The sequence below is a fragment of the Physeter macrocephalus genome, chromosome 15 (genome assembly GCF_002837175.3).
Source record: "Physeter macrocephalus isolate SW-GA chromosome 15, ASM283717v5, whole genome shotgun sequence".
Taxonomy (NCBI): domain Eukaryota; kingdom Metazoa; phylum Chordata; class Mammalia; order Artiodactyla; family Physeteridae; genus Physeter; species Physeter macrocephalus.
The window spans coordinates 31,640,838-31,666,159 of NC_041228.1; the positions used below are offsets into that span (position 1 = coordinate 31,640,838).

At 36.1% G+C, this 25,322-nt stretch overlaps 1 protein-coding gene across 1 annotated transcript in view; it reads right to left on the bottom strand.

Moving 5' to 3' along the window:
- The window catches only part of ZFPM2 (zinc finger protein, FOG family member 2), a 478,247-nt gene that overhangs the window by 364,850 nt on the left and 88,075 nt on the right, over positions 1-25,322 (bottom strand). Inside the window, exon 2 of the mRNA XM_028500479.2 lies at positions 7,583-7,741. Coding sequence (XP_028356280.1) covers positions 7,583-7,741 — 159 coding nt within the window. The remainder of the gene's footprint in view (positions 1-7,582; positions 7,742-25,322) is intronic.

The window sequence follows — 25,322 nt, forward strand, 5'->3', positions numbered from 1 at the left end:
ACAGAGGGAGGCCCGCATACCACAAAAAAAAAAAAAAAAAAAAAATGTTCTCTCACTTGCAGAAACCATAACAACAAAACAGAAAAGACAGCTTCTCTAAATGGTAAAATATGGTTTTACATTAATTGTCAATTTTTATTAAAAACAATAATAATGCTGATAAAATAAAGATATAACTAAAACAGGGAAATATCTCTTAACATTTTACATAGTCTGGTAGAAGCAGAATGAAATACACTGTATTACAATATGAAATTGTTTCATAAATTATAATTATGTAATTATATATTTTATCAAGTTTTACTATATCTAAAAAATGCCTTTAGCAGATTGCAAAATGGAGATTTGTTAATGGTCAGCTCACAGAGAAAACAATGAATTTAGTTCATTATATGTAAAAAACAGTATATATTATCATACATGATTCATATAAATATCATCATGACTCATTTCAACATTGCATAAAATCACTCATGTTAATTTTGTTGAAATTTTTATAATGATATATCTGGGATCAAAGATAAGGTAAACAGATAAAGCTTGATCTGACTCTTACAAATAAAATACTAAGTCATGGACAAAATGTGAACACCCTCTGGTTCAAAAGAAAAAAAAAAAACAACAACAAACGAGAAAATGCTGACTCCCTGTAAGCACAAATTGCCTTCAAATGCTCCTTCATTTTTTCAATAATTGTGGCTTAAGAAAAAAATCAAGCTGATCCAAACATAACTATGTTTTGGGGATTTTAAGATGGCCAGAAGAGTGATACCACAATGTCATAATGTTTTCTTCCTTTTTCCAATCTTCGGAGACAAAAATAAAAGTAGGACACCATTATAGCCTCTATTTCTATGTTCTAAAAAGAATTACTTCCATTTTGCATTGTTGGATGAGTTATGCAAGAAAAATTTAATGATTTTAAAATAAATTTTTAAAAAAGACATACTGGATCCAGGAAAACAGAGGGTTTGCCAAGGCACAATAATGTCATGTGGAGGGAGGGGGAGGTGGCAGAGAAGGGAAGGGAGGTCTGTGCCAAGCAAAGCTGGGGGCTGTTCAATCAGCTCTATCAGGGCTCCATCAGTGTCGCCACTCCAGCCAAATCCAGAGAAAACAAGGAGTCAAAGGTTCAGGTCAATAAGCTTATAGGCGATTTGCACAAACAGCTCCTCCAGCAAGGTAAAAAACAAAGTCATATTGGCTTTTCTTTTGTATTCCTTCTCTTTGAACTCCCTGGTCCAAACACACCCTGGAAATGTCAATGTTATATGCAAGAATTTAAAAAGCTCCGCTTCTTAATCCCGTTAAGAAAAAGGAACAAAGTCGCCGGTACAGATCTCCTTCCTTATTGAACTCAAAGTGAGTACGGTAGAGCTGCCTCTTGCAGATTCTGATTCCAGTTGCCCAAGCATCAGAGGAAGCAAAAACGTGTCATTAAAGGCATAAATGAGGAGGAAAGAAACCAAAGTGACTGAAAAGCATTTATGAAATATTTGTAAATAGACTTTCTGAACTAAAAAAATAATAATAAAATGAAAAGAAGAAAATAGGAAACAAAATACCATGAACGTTTGACACTGGATCAAGTGAAAAATAAGCAGTTACTACTCCCACAAGCAAATCTTCATGAAGCTGTGCTTTTTCTTCTTCTTCTTCTAGTATTAAGAATCTAGATAATATTTTTGTTGCTTTACTTAACATGGAATGGTGACAAATGCCAGTGATCCAGGCTTTAATTTATTACAGTCCAATGAGAAATAGGGCTTTTCCTCAGTTATTTCTTAATTTTTAATCAAAGCTACAGAATGACACAAATGATAGACAGAAAGGAAGGAAGTGGGGGAGAGGAACATTCCAATGAGTCTGGCAACTTATTGGCAGGAATAGTTAAGCACAATGATGAAATGATTCTGATTCTCATGCCTCCTGTTCTGTCTTTCTGATTCAAGGATGTGAAAATTTATAGAGAACATACACCTAGTTCTGGTGTTGTGGGAGGGAGCAAAGTGACTCATATCAGCCTCAAACACCCCCAAACTCTTCTTCCGTAAACTACATTAATGAGCTACAGATGGAGTCTCATCAAGCCTTTGGCTAAAGGGATGAGTCTGATTGGAGTTATCTGTATCTCCTGACAACTTCCCCAATTCGCTTGCTTCCATTTCCTGCTTTAACTTTTACTTTCTGCAGGCCTTTCTTCTCTACGTATATACAAACTGTGTCATGACCATGCCTTTTCTCCCAGTTATACCTCAACTCTTCTCTGTGGCTCACCCAGGCCTTCCAAAGTGGTAAGAATCCAACAGATTCCTAGAGCTAGAAGTTCCACAGGTATGGCCGCACCTCTCTTACTTCCCCCAGCTCTCTGCTGTCCTCTTCTGGCTTCCTGCAACATTAGCCTTATAGGTACAGCCAACTTGACTCTGGAGTACCGGAAGCTCACTCCCTTCCCTCAGGTCTCCATTCAAAGTTCACCTTACCCTATCATCACTCCTTATAAATTACTGACAGCGTGCAGTGCACACGCACACAATGGCGTTCTATCACCCTGACTGTGTTGTTTTTCTTCATAATGTTCAACATCACCCGTCATATTATACAATGCGAGTTTGATTGTTTACTATCTCTCTCTCACCTCAAGAGTAGCGGTGGACTTTTGTCTACTGCTGTATCCCCAGCACCAGGAAGAGGGTCTGACACATAGCAGATGCCTAATATATGAGTTGAGTTGTACTGAATTCAGTCTATTGAACAGAACTGGAAGCTTCTGCCAACCTAATTAAATATCTGTTTACGTTTGCTTTTGGTTTGGTATTAATTACTTCTGGGCCTAGAGCTAAATCCAAGTCTGAGTAACTCAGGCTCTTTTCTAATTTCTTTAAGATGCTTTGCATTTTTCTACTTTAAAGCTGTTTTAAAAGAGAAATATGACTTTTACTTTCCACATATTACCAGGGTCAAATCTTTTTGAATGTGGTGAGAACGCCCATTGTTACACTATATGTTTCCTTATTTTATGGCTTTCCATTATGCCTCTCTTTTCCAACCTTAATCTTTCCAGATTGAAGAGCTCTAACATTAGTTCATCTCTCTAGGTAAAGCACTGTACCCAGTGATTTCTCCGACAATTCTCCATATCTAGATAGTAGGACTAGAAGTAAGGTTTGTTTTTCTTCCAAAATCAATTTTGATGACATCATTTCCCGTTCAGACTTTGTTTAGAGATGATGTCATCAGAGACCAGTTTGTAAGGATCCTTGGTAACTTTTCCAGAAAATCATTATTGATAACTCAAACTTCACTGACATGTAGTTTCTTTGGAGGTTTTTGTTTGTTTGTTTGCTTGTTGATAGCATTACATTCTAATAGCCTAGTGATACCGGCCTGACAATTTTCTTCCTGTTCACATATCCTGTGACATCCTCCTGGAATGTATCCCAAGACATGTTAATTTACTTCAGTCATTAACAAACTTGAATATTGCAGTGAGGAAACAGTGTTCCAAATAATTAATAATAGTAAACCCGTTTTAGAGCTGCTCCAATATCAGCCCCACTATAAAACTTACTGTCTTTGAGTTTATCCAAGAATTGCTAATGTATAAGAGTTCCCACCTGCCAGTAGTGACATAACTAAAAGCTCCCCAGGTTGCTTTCCAGACCACCTATATTTCAGTTTACATTAGTTTGCCTAGCTCTAAACCAATATTGATGTACTTCCATGTTTACTCTATAAACCAGAATAAAGGCAGACAAAAGTCACTGAAGCAAATAATCCAGTACCACAGGAAATGTGTAGCATTCATGGACCCAGCCTTGATGTCTTCGTCATCTGCAAATTCAAGGAAATAATTCTTGCTTGTTTCCTTCCTCTCTCAGATACGGTAAGGCAAGATGCCAAATGATCTAAACTCACTGCACCAAAGGGGATGATGCAAATTGAAAGTATTGCTTTACACTTTGCTAAAATTCTTAAAATCTAAAAGTATCAAAGCAACTTTGAAATACCATCTTTTTATAAATATAATTCATTTCATTCATTTCAAAGATGAAAAATAAAAAACATGAAATATGCAACTAACCCAAAGTAAAAAGTGAAACAGGAATCTGCAACAGAATTGTCAGATTCATATTTTAGGCCTGAGACTATAACAAGGTTTTATTAAAGTGATCTTTTCCATTTTTATTTGTGATTATTTATGCTTTAGATTTGTATGATTAAGAATTCTACACATTTAAAGATGACAAAATTCTGACCAACATTTTTTGACATTTCCGTGGAATATTACATTCTGAGAGTGATTTGGGTTGCATTTAATCACATTTTATAATATAACTAGAAACTTTACTAATATTAATAGACACTGAGACGTGTAAAAAAAAGCCTTCCCATGTGACAACAAGAGAATAGATAATATCCATGTGGAACTGAGAAAAATACCACAATAATAAGAGTCATTCTAAACACTGAAAACATCCTGTATAATGTAGAAGGCTCAATTTCAAAAGGAAGAAGTAACTTTTACCTATGATAAGCTATGTCTCCACAGAGTAGAGATTTTTCTTTTCTTCTTTTCTAAAAAGGAAAGTTACAATAGCCATAGATTGCTTTTATACAAAATACAGTTGCTAAGTATAAATGAAGATATATTGTAACTATATGTGTATCTCAGTACTCTTCTCTGACAATGTGTCAAAATACCTTGTTTGGAAAACAAGATACTCTAACCATGTTTTTGTGATCTGAGTTTTTAAATCCCTATCCTTTGTTTGATAAGAAAAAAGCATTTGATGTTCAAAAATGTTATCCCTGGAACCCAGTAAAACAACTGTGTCATTGCTGGATTTTGATCATGGCTAGATCTTTAGACAAAGAAACTTCCCAAGTAATCCAATTCATTTTCTTACATATACTTACAATTTTTAAGTTGTCATAAATGATTCAGAATATGTGCAAAAAGTATGTTTCATCAGTGATCCCAACTTAAAAATATTTTTCTTCAGAAGAACAATTTTTACATGCTTTTTCAATCATGACACTGGCATCATTAACCATTTAAATACTTATACGCTTTTAATGCCTAATCTATCTTTTTCCCTGCAACTGGCAAGAAAACATAAGTACGTGTCACTGAGACTAATATGTAAATTTCTGCAGAAAGATTAGATTCTAATTTTCCAGAGAGGACATTTTCTCTTCCTATTATAGTTAATCAACTTAAATGAAAAATGAGGAATCCCTGGAATCCCTGTATGACCTCAAGGGGCTGCAATTCATATCAAAGAGTTGTCTCTCTTTCACACCAGTTCCTACTACTTCAGTGGGAATTCCCTGGTCTCACATTCTATGAGAGTAAAATAATGAAATTCTTTTCCTATTAAATAAGGCAACAGTGGTTCGAAATAGTAATAGTAGTATTTATCCTAAAAGATATTATGTGAAAATTAGAATTCTTATTTCCACCTATCATTACTCTCTAGTTTCAAACTAAACATTAGAGAATTATTTGTACAATATATAATATATTAACTAATTATATATTATTTACTATATTATCTATATCATATATTAAATATTATTTTGATATATTTTTCAACTTTCCACTTATTTATCAAAGTTAAAAATATCCACTAAACAATGTTCTTAATAATTGTAGTTCAGTTCTTTTTTTGTTGTTGTTCCTCAAGGCCTGTCATTATTTTTCATGAGTTAAGACTCTGTTTAATATAGATGGAGGTTATTATTCTGGGACCATAATTATGTAATCCTGTAATAAGCATCTGCCATAAGTCTATTTTCTTCCAAGAAACTACTAACTTAAAACTTGGAGTTCTATTTTCTTAAATACAGGCCATCACCAATGATGATCTCAAAATGTAAAATACACCTAATAATAACTATTATTACTGCCTCCCTGGATTAATAAGTTGACAAAAAGGTCTGAATCCATACACTCACTCTTTTAAGGACAAGGGCAAGAAGAATAAATGATACTTTCTAGCTACTGGTTCCTTCCTTTATTGTAATCCCACAACATAAGGTAGGTACTATACAATGCACTAAAGGATATATTTCCTGATAAAGATGGAAAATAGGATGTCTTCAAACAGATTTAAAAACTCTTCCTCTCCATCCAGCTCTAATATGTATTGCTGTGGGTGTGTAGCATCAAGAAATGGTTCTAACATCCAAAACAACAAGAGAAAATATTAATTTGGCCTGAACTCTGAGTGACTACTAACTAAGAAGGCCTATTTGGTCCATACCATTCTTGTTTTCAACCAAAAGTCTCTGATGTGGGGGACAAGGACCATGTTACAAAGCCATCTTGAGGTCTTCAGGAGTTAATGGTCAAAGTTTTTCTGAACTTCAATGTATCCAACTGCTGGTGCTGCCATTCCATTTCCACAGTCTTAGGGCATGGAGTTCTACTGACCACACGGATGGGAACTGGCTGGCTTCTTTTGTTTCTAACACACCAGAATCAAGAGAAAGTTATACTGAGGTTTTAATAATATGTATCAAATGTATATTTGGTGACTGAGGCATGCATATTAGCAGTTTTGGGGGAAGCTATATCAGCATTCTTGGTTTCAGACTGCCAAGTCACATCATCAAATTCACACAAACAGGTAAAATATCACTCCATATAACTTCCTGTCTGCCTAAAAAATAAAAACGGTGCATTCAGAAACACAAACAGACATACAGACATACAGTCATGCCCTCTGGGAAACAACCATGGTAAAATCAATAAAAGTAGCTATTCTAAACCAAGGAAGTGATCCAAACACTTGTGAAATTATACATTGGTGCGGGAGGTACAGAAGACCCATCTCACTTGCCGAGGCAAAACAATCAAATAAAGAAATTGAAAAGAATCATAAGAAACCTTAAACTCATTTTTGAAAAAAGCAAGTTAAAAATGAGTATACAAGCCCAATGAGGACACAGTTACTGGCAAGGCCACTTGGCTCCAAGTCAAGGTTGGAAATAGGCAGAGATATAGTGTCTCGGGTTCTTCTTCTGTTATAATGTTAGTATGTAAAAAGAATATCTAGAAGAGAGAAACTGTGTATTTTCTTATTTGACAATATCTAAAAAAGCACCATTCTCAATGTTGAAAGTCAATGTCAAACAGTTAAGGCACTCAGTTTTCAAAAGGAATGAGCTAGAAACTTGGGTGGGGACTCTGGCCCATTCCCTTCTTACCCTCAATGGCTAATTCAGTGCCTTGCAAAAAACTGACATTCAGTAAATATTTGTTGAAAGAATAAACAATAAACATTAAATGTATTATAGCTATTTGGCCGACCAACATGAAAATGTTCACAGTTAACTGGCCAATCAATAGGAAACTATGTGTTTAAATATACAATATGATTTATGGATTATAAAATTTCTTTTATCCTTCAAAATAATATTGTATGTTAAAAAAATCTTGTATGCATTTTCAGATGGTTGAATTATGTATTAGCACTCTCAACACTCTTCCTCCACTCTATCAGTGCATTTTTCAACTATACAAAATCATCTGAGTAAACAGACTCACATATCGCATCCAGCCATTAATGATTACCTTTGTTACAAAAGTATTCCACTTCTTCACAGCTCAGATTTTCAGGCCCAAATTCTGTGGAAAAGCTTTCCTCCAGTGGAAAGTCCCCTTTTGAGATGATATCTGTTTCCTCTGATGGACATTCTTCTTCTTCCTCTTCAATGGCATCTTCTAGTGGCCCTTGAAAAAGAATAGGGACACTGTACCAAAAAACATCCAAAGAAGAGAGTGAAATAAAATCCTTAAATAGGGTCTTTTTGATTAAGGTGGTGAGGAAAATGTATTCTATGGATAGGCCATGTAGTACCAAGGGTACTCACACAAGATAATGTCACATCCATATCAACAAGTAATGTTGACCTATGATAAGAAGTGGAAGGAAACCAGGTCCTGAAGTTACTACACAGAAAGCAACCTCCATCTCCCATCCTTCCCCACCCCCAACTCGAAGCCCAAAGCTTGTTCTTTTATTCTCTCCTAAAGAGCAAAACTGTGCACTTTATGTTCATTTGTTAGAATTAACTGCCTGGTAAAGAGTACAAGTCTCTTTTACACTGTTGTACAATTTTACCTGAGATTTTAATAAAGATTTAGAGTAATTGAATGCATTTTAATTGAACTGAGATTTTAATAAAGTCTATACTTTTAAAAATCCATCTTAAGAGCGGATTCCAAGAAAAGATTTCATTATATGTGTTTGAGGCTTGAAGAAAAATTACATATTTCTCTCTCTGATGAAAGCATAACCCTGTTCACGATTAATTGAATTTTTTCTGAAATGAAAAGTAGTTTTCTAATGAAAAAATGTAATTTGTATTTATGTGATACTTTTTCTATAATAAAAATACAACTTCCTTAGAGTGAATGAGAGTGAGGTGCATTACATTAATGGACCTATTTCATTGAAAAGAAAGGGAGGGCTATAGTTGTTGAGATGGATCTGAAGTGGACAACGTGGGAATACCACACTGCCGATTGTGAATTTCTGACTGCCCAGAAGAATCAAAGTATCAGACTCATTTTACTAAGCGGAAGCCCACATTTGCTCCTAAAGAAGCACTGTAGCATTTCTTCCAAAGAACACAATTATGGTAACTTGTACTAATTGTCACTCATGTCAGCAGTCTCATCAGACAGGCTAAATACTTAAAAGGCTTAGGCAGTCTCTTTCTCTTACTTCTTGGAAATGTGCTAGGGAATTTTCAGGACAAAAGCAGAAATTTTATAAATAATTTAAAATAGTGAATTTATTACAATCTTCACATATGTGTGAGCAAACAGGAGTAGGTACATACAGCACAGTGATATATGGGCTGTTTTCCCAAAAGCAAGTTCCCAAAAGGCTGAATTCACATGACACATTTTCATGGAGAGAATTAGTTGCTTTGGATAGAAATTAAGCGACATCCAAGAAAAAATTCTTACAGAGTTTCTTTGTGTTTTTTAAAATTTATTTTTTATTCTTTTCTCCAAAATAACAAATGTTAAGGAAGAAAGAATGCCTTAATTCCAAATACTCCGGTAATGTGTTGGGTTTTTTTTCCACTCCAGGTGGAGCGTTAAAAAAACATAGATTCTGTTTTAACACAAACCACATTCAAAACCATGGATCTCATATTAGGTTTCCTCTCTCATTCATTATTTCAAGTAATTTATAATCTTTCACCTTTTAAAACAATTATGTCAAGTAGCAAGACATGCAAGGAACATACAAAATAGTAATAAGGTAAAAGATTACAATCACTAAAACAGTTATCTGAATAATTCAATAATAATTGCGAGTCTAACGAGGAATAAAATAGAATATCTTCCATGTTTTTATTTTGTTCAAGCAACAATTTTAATAAAAAGCTTGGTCAAAAGAAGACACCTAGACTGTCTAATTTGTGTCTCATGTAGGACTTTCAAAGCACTTTCTTATATAATCTTTAAAATAACCCAGTGAGGTAAGTAACTGAACAATTATTTAAAATATTCTGACTTAATGAGTTGGCTCCAACGGTATAATATTAAATTAAAACTTCAATTAGAAATTAAATGGAAAATCTCATGTGAAAATTTGAAAAAAATAAACCCACAAAGCATTGATATAGACTTAATAAAAGTCTAACCAAGCCATTCACATATACAAACATGTCAAAAAAGGCTTGTATATCACATATAACTTTTTATCAAAGATTATAAGATCTTAATTGACAGTACAGTATTCTATTTTCCAGGGGCTGTTTTATTTTACGTTAGCTATCGATTTGAAATTCAAAGCATGTAACTGAAAAGAAGCACTTATTTTCAAAAACAAACTACAAAATCCCAAATAAAAGCTAAAAAAATTATTGAGCTCATTGTTCAAAATACATGAGATCTCACTGTCAATATTTAGAACAGGCTAGAGAAAGGTGATTGAATAATTTCTCCCAAAGCACGTGTCAGATTGATATAATTTACTGTACTTTAAAATGTCTAACGATTTCTTTAGCCATGCTATCAAATCAGGCTCTGGCAAAAAAGATTTCTCTTAAAATGTATAGTATTTATGGTTTAAGATTAGATCTCACCCTACCCTCTATACTGCATGTTTCTTTAACTGGAAACCTTACAGATAATCGGTGGCTATAAACTAACATTTTAAAAGGTAAGAGACACTTGAAGCACAAGTACAATTAATAGCACCACTGAAGGAGGGAATGAAGGAACCTCCTGTGTATGGACTTCAGAAAAATCACCACACGTAATGTGACACAAATAATAATATCTACTCAAAAAGGCTTACGACTGAGCTCTATGTGCCCTCATGGAGAAAATTACTTTTGATTGAGGCCACTTGGCAGGCAAGTGTAAGGAAATCTGAATTTCACCTCTTCAATTGCCTTCGATTTATAGATATTCAAACACACTCGCGAGAATGAATAGTCAATGTTTATATATATAAATATTTTCCTGATTTTTAAAATATTAATAATTAGCTGTACAGCCTAAAGCTATGAATACAATGATGCTGTACGTCGGGCCCATAACGCTGTTAATCATCTCTCAGAATGTAGAGGCATTTTGTTTTTGTTTTTTTTGCGGTACGCAGGCCTCTCACTGTTGTGGCCTCTCCCGTTGCGGAGCATAGGCTCTGGACGCGCAGGCTCAGCGGCCATGGCTCACGGGCCCAGCCGCTCTGCGGCACGTGGGATCTTCCCGGACCGGGGCACGAACCCGCGTCCCCTGCATCGGCAGGCGGACTCTCAACCACTGTGCCACCAGGGAAGCCCCAAGGCAGATTTTATAATAGATGAATAATACAGATTACTGGAAGATTCTAGTGGGTGCAAAGTAATACTTCTGTTTTCAGAAAGGGAGACAACTGGGTACTCAGGAACCATTTGAATTGACCACAGCTACTTCTGCCCCCCAAAGATAAAACTGAAGCTAAGAAGTGTCATGCAGATTCACAACACCTGACAATACCAATGTGCAATAAATCCTTAGTTATCCAGTACCAAAAGCGATATTGCAAAAGCTGGGCCTACGTGTGGGAGAATTTTTCATCTGGTGGTTGTTTCAGTGATCTGGAGTTGGTAAAGGACAAAAGGAAAGTTCAAGATTAAGTACTCCTACCCTATACAAAGGTAGCATAATCACTGAATGAAATGAAAGTCAAGAACTGAATATGGTTAAGAAGCACTTCCCAGATAAATTAATTTACCTTTGAGGAGTATCTACTCCCCAGATAAATAAATTTATGAGAAAATTATTGCTATGATTTCAGATGGTTAAAGAAACCCCTGAAACCCATCCAAAACCACTGGAGGAAGAGCTAGATGACAAAACAAAACAAAACAAACAAACACAAAATATATCTCCTATATTTTTTCTAGCGAAAAAGTATAGGAGATATATAAGGATTAAAAGAAAAGAGAATTAAAATAAGCAATACAAGGAGGCTATGCAAAAAATGATAAAGACCAACATCATAAATATTAAATCAAATATACATGTCTTTCAATGTACGTTGTCTTAATAAAAAACTTCCTACCTTGGTAGCCTACTATAAACTAGACTAATCCTCACTTAAATGCCAGACTGTCTTTGTTCATATAAATTCAAAGCACTTCAGAATGAGGCACCCAAGAAAGAAATTAAATCCTACAGAAATTAATATACATCATCAAGTATGAAGAAGGGAAAGAAATACCAAATTCTATGGTTCTGATGTAATATCCCCCAAAAGGGTTTCTTTCTCTTAAGCATTCACTGGCATTAATTTATTATAAATTATTTTAGTTAGGTTTTGCATACTATTTGATTAAAACAAGACAAACACTTTGCCACAATGGAACTATAGAGAGCATTCAGTCTCCTCTCCATGAATTAATATTCTGAGCATTCTAGAGGCTGCACAAGACTAGCCACCTAGCAAAATGAGACTGTTTCAGAATACTGGGCAGCCTTGATTGCAACTGACAGGTGGGAAGAAAGTCGAATTACAATTTTATCATTCCCAATAATTGCAATAATCGATCACAGTGTGCTCAGAAATTCTGCTAGGTAAGTTTCCTCCAAAAATACACAAATATTCCCACACCTTTTTATTCTGGTGCTTCTTAAGATATGCCATTTCAGATCATTTTTTATATCTGATAGTATTATTAATATTAAAACTTACATCAACAAATTTTATTAAATTATTTTACTCATGTACAGAACAAAGAATACGTGTGATGAAATAAATTTCTCAAAATATTAATGAATTAATGAAAATGAAAATGGTGCATTGTCTCCAAGTTGCCAGCTCCTGTTTTGTGCTCCTTAAAAGTTGTTTGCAAAAGATCCACTCAGATAAAGGAATAAGAAGGTATGTAAAACCTTCTAATATATATAAAACAATAGAGATCTCCAAATCTGACAATTTAAGCAATAATATATACCATGCTTTAATTATTACATAATAATTGGGCCACATTTATCATGTAATGCTACCTTTCAAAAAGTAAATATGAAAATATAAACGAGGAATAGATAAATTCTGGCTTACGTTTAATATGTAATACACAAATATGTCAAAACTCTATACAGGTATGCTGTATATTAGTTGACAGGTAAGTGGGAGTTGATATAGAACATTCCATTCTAAACTTATGTTACATTCTCTACATGTAACAGAAATACAGCAGTAGAGTAATATTTAAATTGGATGGCTTGTTATCAAATCCTCTGTATTCTAGCCTCATATATCTTTGTTAATTTCAGGATGGTATTCATAAAACACAAAACATAAAACCCTTCTAACAGGAAAGATTATTAGTTTCATATGTTCTGTACAAATACGGCCTGTTTGTTCAATTAGAAATGGAAAATAAAAATGCAACTCTAAATTAAAAAGCAGAAACCACAAAAATGCATCCTTCCCCATCTCATTATGGAGTAGGAACATTTCTATCTTTAGAGTACTAATATCTTTTTACTAACTTTATCTGGGGCATATTTTGCAGCTCCCAGTAGTTCCTCTCTTAGAGTTTTCAGCTGCTACACTCAGATTCCTTATAAATCATAATTATCCTGTAGGCACACCTCAAAATGCTACTCACTTGGTTCCTATTACATTTGTCTCATGCATATCCCACAGAGCCATTTAATGAGAAGGGGAGGGGGAAGGGTAAGCTGGGACGAAGTGAGAAAGAGGCATGGACATATATACACTACCAAATGTAGGGTGGATAGCTAGTGGGAAGCAGCCTCATAGCACAGGGAGATCAGCTAGGTGCTTTGTGACCACCTAGAGGGGTGGGATAGGGAGGGTGGGAGGGAGGGAGACACAAGAGGGAGGGGATATGGGAACATATGTATATGTATAACTGATTCACTTTGTTGTAAAGCAGAAACTAACACACAATTGTAAAGCAATTATACTCCAATAAAGATGTTAAAAAAAATAAAGTACAATTATAATTCAAAAAAAAAAAATGAGAAGGGGCAGGGAAGAGGGGTGCTCTTTGGACAGTGCAAATCCATACTCACTCATGTAACTGAGCTTAACAGCAAGAATAAAACCTTATTTTTGTAGTATAAAAAAGTAGTACTTTAAACGAGCAAGTTCTTCCTGCAGTCACTCACTTTTAACAATAGTTGCATCAGGGGATCTAGTAGGAAGGAAACATTTTTATTAATTTTTCTCTTATCTGCCAGAAGAATGTTGATTTTTTTTCATTTGCGTTTGTTGCCTGCAGGTAGCAGACCAGAGAATCACATGGTAGAAATTCTTCTTTTTGATTAATTTCTTTCCATGTGTTAGGTTATTTCTTATATATAATTGATTTGGGGCTTTGCTCATAGCTGTGCATCTTTTTTATATCTGTACCAACTGCTGTCCTTCAATCTATAAAGTTGAAGGAAATTACCTGAATTTGTTAAGTTTATTAAAAATGAGATCGGTGAATATTTAAATTGAGTTTTGAAATGTTAATGCAAAAAAAAGATATTAGAGAATTTTTAATGGAGGGTTCAATTTGACCATACTCCATTGTAAAAAGAAGAGAAGAGGGTCAGGTTTTATTCAAATTGTTTCTTTAGGCAAAAAATGAACTCTTTGATTTTATAAAAATAGAGTAATATTCTTTGCTACAAGGTTTTTGGCAATTTTTATTAGATGGCAGTATTAACACTTCTTATATGTAAATCTGAGAACACTTCAAATTCTTTAATTTTTTTCCCCTGAAATGCTTTGTTTTGGGAACTTTCAAATTAAGTGAATAACGCTAACAAGAAAATAATTTTGCTTAGAACATATGCAAACCCAGCAAGCAGCAACTAATCTTACATAGTAAACACTGACATCACAGGAAAAACAAAGTCAGATGAGAAAATCCAGATAAGTTTGAACCAGAATCTCTAATGACTAATTTACTCTCAGGCATTGAAAAAAATCAGTTCATTAATAAGTGCCTTGTGCATTGACCCAGGAAGTCAGTGACAGAGATGTCACTGAAATCCACATATTTTGTAATCAGGTCTCAGTCCAGAGCCCCATAAAGCTTACTGAAGATGGTAACTCTATCGTAAAGAAACATGAACGTATATTCATTACTAAAACTATATATTTCTTATGATTGTGATGTATTTCAATAATAAAAAAACCCTTAACTGGTAATAAGTACAATAGATGAAAGTCTGGTATATTATTTTGCTCTCTTTATGAGACTTTCATGTATTCATGTATTTATTCATTCATTTGTTATTCATCTAACCAATATTTACTGAGGGTGAAGCACGTGGCAGGCACTGTGTTGGGTGCTGGGTTAATAGCAGTATACAAACAAGGTGGATGGCCCCAGCCGGAAGTGAGCGGATAACTGGGTGAAGGAGACAAACTTTACGCATATAATGCATGCAATTTATTTTTTTTAAAAAGATACTCCATTTTAACATGAGGAGGGCAGGAAAGGCTTCTTAGATATCTTAAATTCCAGTCATTTGTACATTTTTCTTTTTCCTCTGATATAATTCTATCTTACCTCCATTTGTGAACTGGAAGGAACAAGTATGGTACCCAGCATTTAACCATGTGATTTAATTCATAGTTATTCAAATAAGAATTTTTTAGTTGAATTTAATTGTCATAAAATTGAAGACCAAATCAAGGAGGATAATACTAGGTCAATTATTTTAAGAGGTCTAGATGCATAGCTTTAATTATTACTAATTATTAGGTTGGCCAAAAAGTTCATTCGGGTTTTTGCCCTATGGAAAAACCCAAAAGAAGTTTTTAGCCAATCCAATATATTGTTGGAGGAAGTTTATTCTGCTATCAGTCCCTTCATGGCTGTTCAAATCAGGGGCCATCTACCCACAGCCTGCCAGAAGTTTTTTGGGGGATGTGGAATAAGGCAAGCAGAAAATTTTCCCCAAAGTGAATCCTGCTGTCACAACAAAACATCAGGTATTACCCAGAATATGCATACAGTACATTAGATTTTTAAAAGCACTATGAGTAAGAAAAAAAAAGGATTTGAACCTATCCATGGAACCTCTTAGATATGATGTGTGGGTGATAAATATTTCTTAGGTGAATTAATCAAAACATAATTTTATAGACCTGTACAAGAAAAAACATCCATTTTCTTTAGAAACTTCAAAGCACCATCAAAATATAGCTAGTATTCTTATCTAATAAACTAAATTCTGCAAAACTAGTTAATAATATCCTACATAGTTATATAACAAAATTAAATTAGTAAAAGTAAAAGAGACACTATTTTTTTTATAGATTATCTTATTTAAATGGAGATATGAAAAATAGGGGGAAAGGGGAGCCTGTAGTCTTCTGACTCTAGAATGGATATATATTTCTTTCTCTTTCTAGAGCAAATCAAAGACAATGTATATACTGATTTTTTTTAAGTCCGCAATAACAACAAAAGCACTAGCCAAACAACAGATACTAAACAAAGGACTCTGATTACTAATTTCTTAAACAATTTCATAAGGCAAAGATGAATCAATATGGTCCTTAAAAACATTCAGTATGCATTTGTCTCATAAGCAACATATCTGTGTCATATGAAAATATACAGCAAGCATATGGCTACATGCAGGAAATAAAGGAAAAATATCACCGCAAAGATTTGGGGGAATTTTTTTAATTACAAGAGAAAAATCAATAAAAATATTTGCATCAGGTTTTGGTCACTGTATATATACATTTTCTTTTCCTTCTTAATAAAATTTGAATCTGATAACCCCCACCTCATCACATAGATCAATTTCCCTCTACTTATTCCTTCAGTTTAATAACACCCTTTCTGACCCTGCTTTATTAAAATGATTCTTTACATGTGCAATTAATTACTGACTGAACCTTCTAAAAAAACATTTTATAAAATAACTGCTCTCAAAATGATGCCTGATTTCACTGTCTGACTACAGTTTGACGGCAAACAGTGCTTCTCTAAATGTCATCCCTGGACCAGCAACATTAACATCACCAGAGAACTTGGTAGAAATTCAAAATTAATTGTCAGACTCCACCCCAGATCTGATTTCAGAAACTCTGAGGATGAGGTATATCAGTCTGTTTTTAACAAACCCTGCAGGTGATTCTGATGCATGCTCAAGTTTGAGAACAACTGTGCAGGAATATAAATGCTACAAGTTACTTTGTAACAGTACAAATTATATTTTTTGTTATCATTTAATAGAAACAGTATAATATTTTGCAATTAATACAGGCTCCATGGAATCAGACTCCCCAACTTCAAACTATACTACAAAGCTACAATAATCAAGACAGTATGGCAGTGGCACAAAAACAGAAATATACATCAATGGTACAGGATAGACTGCCCAGAGATAAACCCACTCACATATGGTCACCTAATTTACTATAGAGACAAGAACATACAATGGAGAAAAGAGAGCCTCTTCAATAAGTGGTGCTGGGAAAACTGGACAGCCAAATATAAAATAATAAAATTAGAACACTACCTAACACCATACACAAAAATAAACTCAAAATGGATTAAAGACCTAAATGTAAGATCAGACACTATAAAACTACCACTTGGTGTCCCTAGAAATGGCTGCCCCAAATCTCCATTTCTCATATTTGCACTTCTGTGCAACTAGAAAGGCTCCAGAATTAATGAACTGTTAAAAAGAATAAATATCTTGCTTCAAGATGGTGGAGGAGTAAGACATGGAGATCACCTTCCTCCCAACAAATACATCAGAAATACAGCTACATGTGGAACAACTCCTACAGAACACCTACTGAATGCTGGCAGAAGACCTCAGACTTCTCAAAAGGAAAGAAACTTCCCAGGTACCTGGGTAGGGCAAAAGAAAAAAGAAAAAACAGAGACAAAAGAATAGGGACAGGACCTGAACCTCTGGGAGGGAGCTGTGAAGGAGGAAAAGTTTCCACACACTAGGAAGCCCCTTCACTGGCAGAGACGGGGGGTGGCGGGGGGGAGGTTTGGAGCCACGGAGGAGAGCGCAGCAACAGGGGTGCAGAGGGCAAAGCTAAGAGATTCCCACACAGAGGATCGGTGCCGACCCGCACTCAACAGCCCGAGAGGCTAGTCTGCTCAGATGCCGGGGCAGGTGGGGGCTGGGAGCTGAGGCTCAGGCTTCGGAGGTTGGATCCCAAGAAGGGGACTGGGGTTGGCTGTGTGAACACAGCCCGAAGGGGGCTAGTGCGCAACAGTTAGCTGGGAGGGAGGCCGGGAAAAACTCTGGACCTGCCTAATTGGCAAAAGACCATTGTTTCAGGGTGTGTGAGGAGAGAGGATTCAGAGCACCGCCTAAACGAGCTCCAGAAATGGGCGTGGGCCACGGCTATCAGCATGGACACCAGAGACAGGCATGAGATGCTAAGGCTGCTGCTGCAGCCACCAAGAAGCCTGTGTGCAAGCACAGGTCACTATCCACACCTCCCCTCCCAGGACCCTATGCAGCCCACCACTGCCAGGGTCCCATGAACCAGGGACAACTTCCCCGGGAGAACACACAGCATGCCTCAGGCTGTTGCAATGACAGGTCAGCCTCTGCTTCCTCAGGCTTGCCCCGTATCCCTCCCTCCCTCCCCCACCGGCCTGAGGGAGCCAGAGCCACCTAATCAGCTGCGACTTTAACCCTGTCCTGTCTGGGTGAGGAACAGATGCCCTCAGGCGACCTACACACAGAGGCAAGTCCAAATCCAAAGCTGAACCCCAGGAGCTGTGTGAACAAAGAAGAGAAAGGGAAATCTCTCCCAGCAGCCTCAGGAGCAGAGAATTAAATCTCAACAATCAACTTGATGTACACTGCATCTCTGGAATACCTGAATAGACAACAAATCATCCCAAAATTGAGGCAATGGACTTTGGGAGCAACTGTAGACTTGGGGTTTGCTTTCTGCATCTAATTTGTTTCTGGTTTTATGTTTATCTTAGTTTAGTATTTAGAGTTTTTTATCATGGATAGATTTGTTTATTGATTTGGTTGCTCTTTTTTAATATATATAGATATATAATTTTTTTTCCTTTTTCTCTTTTGTGAGTGTGTATGTGTATCTTTCTTTGTGTGATTTTGTCTGTATACCTTTGTTTTACCATATGTCCTAGGGTTCTGTCTGTCCATTTTTTTTTTGTATAGCTTTTAGCACTTGTTATCACTGGTGGATTTGTTTTTTGGTTTGGTTGTCCTCTTCTTTCTTTCTTTTTAATTTTTTTCTTATATTTTTAATAATTTTTAAAATTTTTATTTTAATAACTTTATTTTATTTTATTCTTCCCTTCCTCCCTTCCTTCCTTCCTTCCTTTCTTTCTTTCCTTTTTCTTCCTTTTCTTCTGAGCCATGTGGCTGACAGGGTCTTGGTGCTCTGGGCGGGTGTCAGGCCTGTTCCTCTGAGATGGGAGGGCCGAGTTCAGGACATTGGTCCACCAGAGACCTCCCAGCTCCAAGTAATATCAAATGGCAAAAGCCCTCCCAGAGATCTCCATCTCAATGCTAAGACCCAGCTCCACTCAACGACCAGCAAGCTACAGTGCTGGAAACCCTATGCCAAACAACTAGCGAGACAGGAACACAACCCCACCCATTAGAGAGAGGGTGCCAAAAGTAATAATAAGTGCACAGACACCCCAAAACACACCATAAGACACGGCCCTACCCACCAGAAAGACAAGATCCAGCCTCATCCACTAGAACACAGGCAACAGTCCCCTCCACCAGGAAGCCTACACAACCCACTGAAGCAAATTTAGTCACTGCGAACAGACACCAAAAGACAACGGGAACTACAAACCTGCAACCTGTGAAAAGGAGACCTCAAACACGTACGTTAAGCAAAATGAGAAGACAGAGAAACACACAGCAGATGAAGCACCAAGGTAAAAAACCCATCAGACCAAACAAACGAAGAGGAAATAGGCAGTCTACATGAAAAAGAATTCAGAGTATGATAGTAAAGATGATCCAAAATGGAAAGGGACTGAGAAAATAATTTGAAGAGATTATAGTTGAAAACTTCCCTAATATGGGAAAGGAAATAGTCAATCGAGTCCAGGAAGCACAGAGAGTCCCATACAGGATAAATCCAAGGACATACACGCCAAGACACATATTAATCAAGCTATCAACAATTAAATACAAAGAAAAAATATTAAAAACAGCAAGGGAAAAACTACAAATAACATACAAGGGAATCTCCATAAGGTTCACAGCTGATCTTTCAGCACAAACTCTGCAAGCCAGAAGGGAGTGGCAGGAGATATCTAAAGTGATGAAAGGGAAATACCTACAACCAAGATTACTCTACCCAGCAAGGATCTCATTCAGATTCGACAGGGATATTAAAACATTCACAGACAAGCAAAAGGTAAGAGAATTCAGCACCACCAAACCACCCTTACAACAAATGCTAAAGGAACTTCTCCAGGCAGGAAACACAAGAGAAGGAAAAGACCTACAATAACAAAGCCAAAACAATTAAGAAAATGGCAATAGGAACATACATATCAAAGAATGGATAAGTGATCTGGAAGATAAAAGAGTGGAAATAACTACTGCAGAGCAGAATAAAGAAAAAAGAATGAAAAGAATTGAGGACAGTCTTAGAGACCTCTGGGACAACATTAAATGCACCAACATGCGAATTATAGGGGTCCCAGAAGAAGAAGAGAAAAAGAAAGGGACTGAGAAAATAATTTGAAGAGATTATAGTTGAAAACTTCCCTAATATGGGAAAGGAAATAGTCAATCGAGTCCAGGAAGCACAGAGAGTCCCATACAGGATAAATCCAAGGACATACACGCCAAGACACATATTAATCAAGCTATCAACAATTAAATACAAAGAAAAAATATTAAAAACAGCAAGGGAAAAACTACAAATAACATACAAGGGAATCTCCATAAGGTTCACAGCTGATCTTTCAGCACAAACTCTGCAAGCCAGAAGGGAGTGGCAGGAGATATCTAAAGTGATGAAAGGGAAATACCTACAACCAAGATTACTCTACCCAGCAAGGATCTCATTCAGATTCGACAGGGATATTAAAACATTCACAGACAAGCAAAAGGTAAGAGAATTCAGCACCACCAAACCACCCTTACAACAAATGCTAAAGGAACTTCTCCAGGCAGGAAACACAAGAGAAGGAAAAGACCTACAATAACAAAGCCAAAACAATTAAGAAAATGGCAATAGGAACATACATATCAATAACTACCTTAAATGCAAATGGATTAAATGCTCCAACCAAAAGACATAGACTGGCAAAAACAAGACCCGAATTTATGCTGCCTACAAGAGACCCACTTCAGACCTAGGGACACATACAGACTGCAAGTGAAGGGATGGAAAAACATATTCCATGTAAATGGAAATCAAAACAACGCTGGAGTAGCAATTCTCATATCAGAGAAAATAGACATTAAAATAAAGACTATTACAAGAGACAAAGAAGGACACTACATAATGATCAAGGGAATTCCATCCAAGAACAACAGAATACACTTTCTTCTCAAGTGCTCATGGAACATTCTCCAGGATAGATCATATCTTGGGTCACAAATCAAGCCTTTGTAAATTTAAGAAAATTGAAATCGTATCAAGTATCTTTTCTGACCACAATGGTATGAGATTAGGTATCAATTACAAGAAGAAAATCTGTAAAAAACACAAACACATGGAGGCTAAACAACACACTACTAAAGAACCAAGAGATCACTGAAGAAATCAAAGAGGAAATCAAAAAATACCTAGAAACAAATGACAATGAAAACACGATGACACAAAACCTATGGAATGCATCAAAAGCAGTTCTAAGAGGGAAGTTAACAGCAATACAATCCTACCTCAAGAAACAAGAAACACCTCAAATAAACAACCTAACCTTACACCTAAAGCAATTACAGAGAGAAGAACAAAAAAAACCCAAAGTTAGCAGAAGGAAAGAAATCATAAAGATCAGATCAGAAATAAATGAAAAAGAAATGAAGGAAACAATAGCAAAGATTAATAAAACTAAAAGCTGTTTCCTTGAGAAGATAAACAAAATTGATAAACTATTAGCCAGACTCATCAAGAAAAAAAGGGAGAAGACTCATATCAATAGAATTAGAACTGAAAAAGGAGAAGTAACAACTGACACTGCAGAAATACAAAGGATCATGAGAGATTACTACAAGCAACTATATGCCAACAAAATGGCCAACCTGGAAGAAATGGACACATTCTTAGAAAAGCACAACCTGCCGAGACTGGACCAGGAGGAAATAGAAAATTTAAACAGACCAATAACAAGCACTGAAATTGACACTGCGATTAAAAATCTTCCAACAAACAAAAGCCCAGGGCCAGATGGCTTACAGGCGAATTCTATCAAACATTTAGAGGAGAGCTAACACCTATCCTTGTAAAACTCTTCCAAAATAAAGCAGAGGGAGGAACACTCCCAAACTCATTCTACGAGGCCACCATCACCCTGGTACCAAAACCAGACAAAGATGTCACAAAGAAAGAAAACTACAGGCCAATATCACTGATGAATATAGATGCAAAAATCCTCAACAAAACACTAGCAAACAGAATCCAACAGCACATTAAAAGGATCATACACCATGATCAACTGGTTTTATCCCAGGAATGCAAAGATTCTTCAATATATGTGAATCAATCAATGTGATAAACCATATTAACAAATTGAAGGAGAAAAACCATATGATCATCTCAATAGATGCAGAAAAAGCTTTCGACAAAATTCAACACCGATTTATGATAAAAACCCTCCAGAACGTAGGCATAGAGGGAACTTATATCAACTTAATAAAGTCCACATATGATAAATCCACAGCCAACATCGTTCTCAATGGTGAAAAACTGAAACCATTTCCTCTAAGATCAGGAACAAGACAAAGTTGTCCACTCTCACCACTATTATTCAAGATAGTTTTGGAAGTTTTAGCCACAGCAATCAGAGAAGAAAAAGAAATAAAAGGAATCCAAATCAGAAAAGAAGTAAAGCTGTCACTGTTTGCAGATGACATGATACGATACATACAGAATCCTAAAGGTGCTACCAGAAAACTACTAGAGCTAATCAATGAATTTTGTAACATACCAGGATACAACATTAATGCACAGAAATCTCTGCATTCCTATTCACTACTGATGAAAAATCTGAAAGAAAAATTAAGGAAACACTCCCATTTACCACAACAAAAAGAATAAAATACCTAGGAAAAAGCCTACCTAGGGAGACAAGAGACCTGTATGCAGAAAGTTATAAGACACTGATTAAAGAAATTAAAGATGTTACAAACAGATGGAGGGATAGACCATGTTCTTGGATTGGAAGAATCAACATTGTGAAAATGACTGTACTACCCAAAGCAATCTACAGATTCAATGCAATCCCTATCAAACTACCAACGGCATTTTTCACAGAACTAGAACAAAAAATTTTTCAATTTGTATGGAAACACAAAAGACCCCGAATAGCCAAAGTAATCTTGAGAAAGAAAAACAGAGCTGGAGGAATCAGGCTCCTGGACTTCAGACTATACTACAAAGCTACAGTAATCTAGACAGTATGCTACTGGCACAAAAACAGAAATATAGATCAATGGAACAGTATAGAAAGCCCAGAGATAAACCCACGCACAGATGGTCACCTTATTTTTGATAAAGGAGGCAAGAGTATACAATGGAGAAAGGACAGCCTCTTCAATAAGTGGTGCTGGGAAAACTGGATAGCTACATGTAAAAGAATGAAATTAGAACACTCCCTAACACCATACACAAAAATAAACTCAAAATGGATTAAAGACCTAACTGTCAGTCCAGACAGTAAAAAACTCTTAGAGGATAACAGGCAGAACACTCTATGACATAAATCACAGCAAGATCTTTTTTACCCACCTCCTAGAAAAAGGGAAATAAAAACAAAAATAAACAAATGCGACCTAATGAAACTTAAAAGCTTTTGCACAGCAAAGGAAACCATAAACAAGATGAAAAGACAACCCTTAGAATGGGAGAAAATATTTGCAAACGAAGCAACTGACAATGGATAAATCTCCAAAATGTACAAGCAGCTCATGCAGCTCAATATCAAAAAAACAAACAACCCAATCTAAAAATGGGCAGAAAACCTAAACAGGCATTTCTCCAAAGAAGATATACAGATTGCCAACAAACACATGAAAGGATGCTCCACATCACTAATCATTAGAGAAAGGCAAATCAAAACTACAATGAGGTATCACCTCACACCAGTCAGAATGGCCATCATCAAAAAATCTATAAACAATAATTGCTGGAGAGGGTGTGGAGAAAAGGGACCCCTCTTGCACTGTTGGTGGGAATGTAAACTGGTGCAGCCACTAGGGAGAACAGTATGGAGGTTCCTTAAAAAACTAAAAATAGAACTACCATACAACGCAGCAATCCCACTACTGGGCATATACCCTGAGAAAACTATAATTCAAAAAGAGACACGTACCACAATGTTCATTGCAGCTCTATTTACAATAGCCAGGACATGGAAGCAACCTAAGTGTCCAATGACAGATGAATGGATAAAGAAGATGTGGCACATATATTCAATGGAATGTTACTCAGCCATAATAATAAATGAAATTGAGTTATTTGTAGTTAGGTGGATGGACCTAGAGTCTGTCATACAGAGTGAAGTAAGTCAGAAAGAGAAAAACAAATACCCTATGCTAACACATATATATGGAATCTAAAAAAAAAAAAATGGTTCTGAAGAACCTAGGGGTAGGACAGGAATAAAGATGCAGACGTAGAGAATGGACTTGCGGACACGGGGAGGGGTAAGGGTAAGCTGGAGCGAAGTGAAAGAGTGGCATGGACATATATACACTATCAAATGTAAAATAGATAGCTAGTGGGAAGCAGCCACATAGCACAGGGAGATCAGCTTGCTGCTTTGTGACCACCTAGAGGGGTGGGATAGGGAGGGTGGGAGGGAGACACAAGAGGCAGGAGATGTGGGGATGTATGTATATTTATGGCTAATTCACTATGTTGTAAGGCAGAGGCTAGCACACCATTGTAGGGTAGTTATGCTCCAATAGAGATGTTAAAAATAAATAAATAAAATAAAAGAATAATAAAAAAAAAAGATCAGACACTATAAAAGTCTTAGAGGAAAAACACTCGTTGTCATAGACCACAGCAAGACCTTTTTGACCCACCTCCTAGAGTAACAGAAATAAAAACAAAAAAAGACAAATGGGACTTAATTAAACTTAAAAGCTTTTGAACAACAAAGGAAACCCTAAACAAGACAAAAAGACAACCCTCAGAATGGGAGAAAATATTTGCAAGTGAAACAACAGACAAAGGATTAATCTCCAAAATATATAAACAGCTCATGGAGCTCAATATCAAAAAAACAAACAATCCGATTAAAAAATGGGCAGAAGACCTAAATAGACATTTCACGAAGGAAGTCATACAGATGGCCAAGAGGCACATGAAAAGATGCTCAACATCACTAATTATTAGAGAAATGCAAATCAAAACTACAATGAGGTATCACCTCACACCGTTAAGAACGGCCATCACCAAAGAATCTACAAACAGTAAATGCTGGAGAGGGTGTGGAGAAAAGGGAACTCTCTTGCACTGCTGGTGGGAATGTAAATTGATGCAGCCACTAGGGGGAACAGTATGGAGGTTTCTTAGAAATCTAAAAATAGAATTTCCATATGACCCAGAAATCCCACTACTGGGCATAATACCCTGAGAAAACCATAATTCAAAAAG